This window comes from Cannabis sativa, chromosome 3 (genome assembly GCF_029168945.1).
Source record: "Cannabis sativa cultivar Pink pepper isolate KNU-18-1 chromosome 3, ASM2916894v1, whole genome shotgun sequence".
Lineage (NCBI taxonomy): Eukaryota > Viridiplantae > Streptophyta > Magnoliopsida > Rosales > Cannabaceae > Cannabis > Cannabis sativa.
Window position 1 is genome coordinate 18,940,923 of NC_083603.1, and position 6,855 is coordinate 18,947,777.

At 40.1% G+C, this 6,855-nt stretch overlaps 2 protein-coding genes and 1 long non-coding RNA gene across 3 annotated transcripts; 1 reads left to right on the plus strand and 2 right to left on the minus strand.

The window, feature by feature from the left end:
* Positions 1-838: 838 nt before the first annotated feature.
* Positions 839-3,426, plus strand: LOC133035954 (uncharacterized). Its single transcript, XM_061112406.1, has 3 exons — positions 839-1,188; positions 2,656-3,277; positions 3,399-3,426. The coding sequence occupies exons 1-3, from the start codon at positions 1,185-1,187 to the stop codon at positions 3,424-3,426; spliced, it is 654 nt and encodes a 217-aa protein (XP_060968389.1). The 5' UTR covers positions 839-1,184.
* LOC133035955 (uncharacterized) lies at positions 3,423-4,572 on the minus strand. Its single transcript, XM_061112407.1, has 4 exons — positions 4,511-4,572; positions 3,666-4,407; positions 3,482-3,571; positions 3,423-3,434 (listed from the first exon to the last, which is right to left on the minus strand). The coding sequence occupies exons 1-4, from the start codon at positions 4,570-4,572 to the stop codon at positions 3,423-3,425; spliced, it is 906 nt and encodes a 301-aa protein (XP_060968390.1).
* An 843-nt stretch (positions 4,573-5,415) lies between these two features.
* On the minus strand, positions 5,416-6,571 carry LOC133035659 (uncharacterized). The gene is made up of 2 exons (XR_009686795.1): positions 6,268-6,571; positions 5,416-5,599 (listed from the first exon to the last, which is right to left on the minus strand). It is a non-coding gene; the product is annotated as an uncharacterized LOC133035659 (long non-coding RNA).
* Between the last annotated feature and the right edge of the window lie 284 nt (positions 6,572-6,855).

Genomic DNA, 6,855 nt, shown 5'->3' on the forward strand with positions numbered 1-6,855 from the left:
CTCATATATGAAACTTTGTGCTACTATTTTTCCATTATATTCTTTGTACTTTATTTATTTTTAGTTAGTTATTTATTTCCTATCTTTAGATCACCATCTATTTTTATTTAATTTTTATACACTTTAATCACTTTTTAGAGTTTATTTTTCCATTAGAAGCATAAAAATAGTCCCTCTAGAGATGACGTCTAGTACTTGCAATTGTATTACTTGTTGTTGGTAGTGTATACTTGTACTAAGATTAATTTTACCCAATAATATTACAACAAAGGGTGCAATAACCCTTATAGCTATTGAATCAAGGAGTTGTAAACCTAAAATGGAAAAATATCAAAATCTAGCATTACATAACTTACTTGACTCTCTACTAAAGATGCTCTAATAATGTTGTCTTTGTTCTATGCGTCTAAAATTTGGTGGTTGTAATACCCACTTTTGTTTGGCCATAATTTGGCTTGCTACTTTCTCTTTTTTTAATTCTTTGGGCAGGGGTGGGTACAGGAATTGACTTTTCATTAAATTCTCCATGACTCAAAAAAAAAAAAAAAACATAAAGATTAAGACAAGAAAAAAAAAACTCGTATAATTCTTAATTCAAGTTATAAATGTATATTTTCTTTTATTTTTTCTTTCTTGGAGACGTAAGTTAAAAATTATATAATTTTTTCATATGTAAAAAATACTATAAAATAATTTAGAAAGTATACCACCTTATACAGTTATTATTTGTGTAAATGAATATTAAATTTGAGACATTTAATATTTAGGAGACGAGGCGTTGACTTTTCATCAAATTCTTCATTCACTGAAACAAAAAGATAAATCAAAAGGGAAATTTTAATTTTTGACCCTAATAATACAACCTATATCAAAATTTATACCCCTTTATAATTTGTACAAATTTAGTCCATTAATTACATGAACTTCCCATTTTACCCTTTTTTTTTTAAAAAAAAAAAAAAAAGCTAAAATCTGAAAGTGTATTTCTCTCTCTCTCTCTTCCCTCTTCCCTCTCTCTCGTGCACCACTCTCTCTCTCTAGGAAAAAATTGAAAAATTTATGAAAAAATTTCCCTCTATCCGTCCCACTCTCTTTATTTGCTGTTGCATGGTTGTTTTCTCGGTGGGTGTTGGTGGAAAACCGAAGCACAATACAACATCACTCAAGAATCTTACACCATTATAATGGGTAAGTTGCATTTTAAGTATTTTGTTTGACTTTATGTAGTTTAAAATTGTTATACGTGTGTTTATTGTTGGAACTGCTGTTTTTTGGTCTGAAATTGTTGAGATCTGGCAGATCTGGTTTTCAGTCGATTTCTGGGTTTTCCAGTGTTATCGATGATATGTCGATGATATGTCGATGGTTTGTCGATGATTATAAAGGAAAGGTCAGTGACGACCATTATCGACGTTATGTCGACATGTTGTCGACATCATGCAACCAACTTTGGGATTAACTATTTGTTGACATTTTGTCGACATGTTTGTCGACAGAATGTCGACAACAAGCATTTTTGTTGTTTTTAAGAAGTTGTCGATATTTTGTCGACATGATGTCGACAAAATATCGATGCAATGGAAAAATACCGTGGATAAAACATAAACATAAACATAACATTGACAGAAAATAAAGTTCATTAAAAATAACAAAAAAAAAACATAAAAAAAAAACAGAAAATAAAAGTTCATAAAAAAAAAAAAAACATTAAATAAAACCCACAACCCATAACATAAGAAATTATTATTTTTTAAATTCTTTGGCTTGTGGGTGAGCCTTGCAATACTTGCATAATGTTCCAGGCTTCACCGGTTTACCGTTGAAGATGCCCAGTTTGCAACGACGGCATCCTTCGGAACCTGTGTGGTGGAGCCGGCCATACACCAGTTTTGCAAAATTCTCTTTCAAGTTGCATGAACCTGAACTCGTTACCGTTTCGCTCTCTTTCGAAAGCTCGAGCGGCGTCCAAAACTTTCTGCATTGCAGGAGTAACTATGCCAACATCAGGCTCACCCGGCTCCTCAGGAGTTAGGATGGGGAATTTGCCGTTCTTTCTTGGGGCCATATTTCAAACTTAAGAGAATAAGAGAAATTTTTAAGAGTAAGAGATAGGTAGAATACAAGAGCACTTATGAATAAGATTTCCCTTTGCTTTTATAGAGCAGTAAAAATGTTGGGAATGTATGAAAATTTAATGGTCATTAAATGCGTAATCAGACAGTGGAAAACGCATGAAATGGCGTATTTGTCGACAGAATGTCGATACTATGTCGACATCTTATCGACAACATGCCAATTTAGTGTCACTGCTAACACATTTGTCGACGACATGTCGACTTCATGTCGATATGTTGTCGATAGGACACATGTCTGACATGCAACGTTTCAGTTGGGAAGGGTTGTTGGGAACGTATGTAAAATTTATTAACATTTAATGTGCAACCGTTTTTAATTGTCGATTGAATGTCGATGGTATGTCGATAGTATGTCGATGACGAGCATGGTTGTTGTTGTTGTCGATTGTATGTCGATAATATGTCGACACAATTGTGCTTCTCGACATTATGTCTATTGATATCGATGGGATGCCGATTTTTATTTTTTTTTTGGTGTTTTTTCCTTTACTCACCTTGTTTTTTTGGTTTGCAATTGCAGGAGACAAAGTGTTCCTTGTTGTATCGTACGATGGTGTTTGGTTATGTGAGAATTATAATTGGATCTACAAAGCAAATAGCAGCTTGACGTTGACAGTTACAACCGAGACAACCCTACAAGAACTGCGACAAATTTTATATGAAGAGTTGGAAGTTGATCCGGTAGCGTATGATTTAAAGTTGGAGATTTGTTCCTTGTACATGAAGGGAAAAATGGTTGCGCCAGAGGTTATTAAGAGAGAACGCCAACTGAGAACGTTTTTAGAGATGAGGGCAACAATGTCAAATACAGAGTTTATGCCATTATTCGTGACCAAGGTGAGAAAAGTTGGGAATTCGGAGCCTACGCCGCCTACTAATCCTCTCCCTCGAAGTGTGGTAGGGTCTTGCGTTCCCGAAACAGATGTTGGGATTGGTGTGAATGAGGAGGTTCCGGCCAATTTAGAGGTTCCGACCAATTTTGATGTTCCGACCAATGTAGGGCAAGAACAAGAAGCGACAGGATTTCATCAGTTTGAAGAGTTCGATACACCCTTCTACAATAATGATCCTATTGTAGATTTGAATATGGACGATGACCATGATTTAGCAGTCGATGAACCCGTAGCAGGACCATTGTTGAGGTTAGAGTGTGTACCGAGTAATTACAGAGAACAACGAAACAATTAACAAACCATAATAATCTTCCCAAACAATTAACATTTAAAATCTTACTAAAACAATACCTTATGAAACCCTGTGCAGTAGTCCAGGATATATTCCTCCCATTTAAAGTTTTTCCTCGGACCCTTGTGGCTCGTCCATGCACTGCTGATCATGGCGGTCACGAATGTGGACAGAATGATATCCTTCTGAGGAAATGTCAGTGGATAGTCGGTGCGTCGCCTCCTCAGCATATGCATTGCTGCATCTATATGCTGCATATAAACGGAAATGTCAGTTACACAAAAAAATATATTAATTGCACATAAAGTTGTAAAGTGAAGTAATATTATAAAATACTTTACTTACGTCATCTGTAAGCCATTCCTTTGGTGTGAGCATTATCCAAAAGAATCCTGGACCGTAATCACCACTTCTCAAATCCCGAAGTCGGTGGTTCGGAATGAGTCCAACACACCACTTTCGGAAAGTGGTTAACAATTTCTCATCCGGTGGCTCCAGGGGATCAAAAGTCGAAGAGGGCCTATGTCTCCTCTTCATCTCCGTATAGTCACCGAACCATACAGGAGGCTTTCTCTTCCTCTTCCGACTCTTAACCACTGCAGGTTGTGCCTCTATGGACAGAATCTCACCCTGCGACTCGGTGTCATGTACATGGATAAGAGGTTGTGCCTCGATCGGAGTCGCTGGAGCTCCCTCATAAGGATCGTAATCGTCGGGGAAGACCTCATCCTCTTCTACTGGGGGTGAAGAAGCTGGTGGTGGGGTAGATGGATCTGCTGGGGCCTCCGGTGCTGAAGCTATCGTTGGCGGACGATTCAACATAGCCAATATGTGTCTGAGCTGCTCCATAATTACGTTCTGACCACCCTTCAGCTCTACATGGCTGGTCTCGTATGCCTTCTTCAGCTCGACATGAGCAGCATACAGACCCTGAGTGTCACCCTCGATCCTATCCAACCGAGCCACTAAATCAGTGTACTCGGCACCCCGAACGCCCGATGCGGAATGGTGCACCGGGCCGAGGTTCGGCGGTGGCACGAAAAAATATATATCAAAAAAATACGGTAAGCATACGATATACCCTCCACTATATAAAAAAAATAATAAAAAATAAAGACATAAAAAAAAGTTCCAGAAATTGGTACCTGAGTGTCTCTTTCCTGAGTGTCTGGGACCTGAGTCTCTGGTACCTGACTACCTGCCTCAGCCTCTGTGTCATCCACAGCATCATCAACCAGGTTCTCCACACCATCGTAAGATATTGTCCTCACAAATGCCTCCTCCTCTGTCCGTGGAAGTAGCCCCTTCACCACTTCCGCATTACGTTTATGGTTTAACAAATATCAAAATAAAACCATTTAGCATTTATTACAAGCATTTATGTTAAATAATTATTCAGAACATAAGTGAAAATCATACCCGTCTAGAAAATAATGCGCTGACGTCTTTCTTCCCAATATCGCCTTTGCTCGTCCAGCTAAGCATCCTGGGGAACCGAATCCCGTGGTTCGTGCCATACCTCTTGCCAACCTCCAAAATGGCCTCGTACGCCCAATATTGGACTGCAGGTGCGAAGCCATATGCTGTGTATTTGCATTCGTGCTGAACATCCGAACTCAGCTTCTTCTCGTAGTTGGCCTTCTGTTTCAACATGTCTTTCTGAAGCGAGTGCATGAGTCTGGCGAATGAGTGCTTCCCCCAAGGAATCCGGAAGAAGAACTCGAGGTCTTCCACATATCTAATGATGTGAGGCGTGATCAGCGCGTTGGCCTCGCGGCCCAGAAGCACTGACTCCACAAACAAGCACAAGCCGAGCTTGTACAAGTCTTCCGGCTCGCGGTTGTGAACTGAAGTTGGAGTGCTTCTGTCTTCACACTATCAGACCGGTTGAAATATTTGTTGATCAATCGGTCTGACCCCGAGCGCGCGACCTGCGCAGCCTTCTCCTCTTCTGTTGGCCCCGAGGAGAAGTCCAAACCCGTAATGAGTGCAAACTCCAGCACCCCGAATCGGACCTCCTTCCGACCAACATAAAACCTCATCCTCAACTCCTCCTGAGCACCCACTTTCATTTTGTGGAGCATCAGCTGGTGAAATAACACCGAGGAGAATGTCAGTGGTACGGCATTCCAGAAGCTCCCGAAACGGCTTTCCTTCGCCGTGTTATTAAGGTTGAACTCCTCAAACCGAGCTTTAATTTTTGCAAAAATTCCAGTGCCCCTATATGTGACGCGGCCAGTGAAATGCTCGGGTGCTGGAATAATGAGTCTGGGAGCCATCTGAAAAAACAAAAAAACAAATAAATAAAGCTGCTAGAAAAATTTAAAATTGTCGACATAACATCGACATCATGTCGATATTCAGTCGACATTATCTAACAGTAAGCACACAAAAATTTCAAAACAAACATGTCGACATTATGTCGACATACCCTCGACATTATGTCGACATTATCAAAAGCAGAGAAAATACTTTCATGTCGACAAAATGTCGACATCCTGTCGACATTCAGTCGACAATTCAAATAAATAACAATTTCACAATATATCGACATACTGTCGACATACAGTCGACATTCAGTCGACAATACAACCTAACAATCAACATGTTCATTTAATCGACATACCATCGACATACTGTCGATAAGTCGTCGACAATATAGGGCAAAAATACTCTTAAAATACCAGTCGACATCCTATCGACATACAAGCGATATCCTATCGACATACAAAATACAGTAACATTCAAACAGACACTCAATCTATCGACATCCTATCGATAACCTATTGACATGTCATCGACAACCCTGTAATTTACACAGATTTCATTGAAACACTACACCTAAAGATCACAAATGCTACACAAAATCCACTAATCTCAACAACATGCAATAATTGGCATCCAAATCTATGAAAAATGTATTTTTTTCTCAAAACATAAACATTACCTTTTAATGATCACGGGTGGTGGTGGCGACGGGTACTGCTCGTGGTGGCGAAGGCCTCTGTTCGGTGTCGACGATCACGGGTGGTGGTGGTGGCGACGTTTTGTGGTCCGTGATGGTTCGTGGTGGTTCGTGGTGGTCACTGGGTCGTGGTGGTGGTCCGTGGTGGTTCGTGGTTGGGTCGGGGTCGTGGGTGGATGGCCGGAGTGGGTCGGGGACGTGGGTGGATGGCCGGAGTGGGTCGTGATGTTGGGTCGATGTCGAAGAGGGATAGGGAACGACAGAGAGAGAGATGGAACGACAGAGAGAGAGATGGAACGACAGAGAGAGAGAGAGAGAGAGAGAGAGAGAGAGAGAGAGAGAGAGAGAGAGAGAGAGAGAGAGAGAGAGAGAGAGAGAGAGAGAGAGAGAGAGAGAGAGTGAAAGAGAGGGAAAGACGGAAAGAGAGTGTGAATAGGAAAATTAAATTTGAGGGGTATTTTGGGTACAAATGAGTAATAGTGGAATTAATTTGTATAAATTAGTGGAGGGTATATATTTTGAAATGGGGTATTTTATTAGGGTCAAAAATTGAAATTTCCCAATCAAAAT

Excerpts from the sequence above, each read along its gene's own strand:
- LOC133035954 (XM_061112406.1), top strand. Across the intron at positions 3,278-3,398 it reads GTAGCAGGACCATTGTTGAG|TAGTCCAGGATATATTCCTC; the intron begins GTTAGAGTGTGT and ends AACCCTGTGCAG.
- LOC133035955 (XM_061112407.1), bottom strand. The coding sequence starts at position 4,572 with ATGGTGTGGAGAACCTGGTTGATGATGCTGTGGATGACACAGAGGCTG. Across the intron at positions 4,408-4,510 it reads AGGCTGAGGCAGGTAGTCAG|TGGAGGGTATATCGTATGCT; the intron begins GTACCAGAGACT and ends TTTTTTATATAG. Across the intron at positions 3,572-3,665 it reads AGGAATGGCTTACAGATGAC|CATATAGATGCAGCAATGCA; the intron begins GTAAGTAAAGTA and ends GTTTATATGCAG.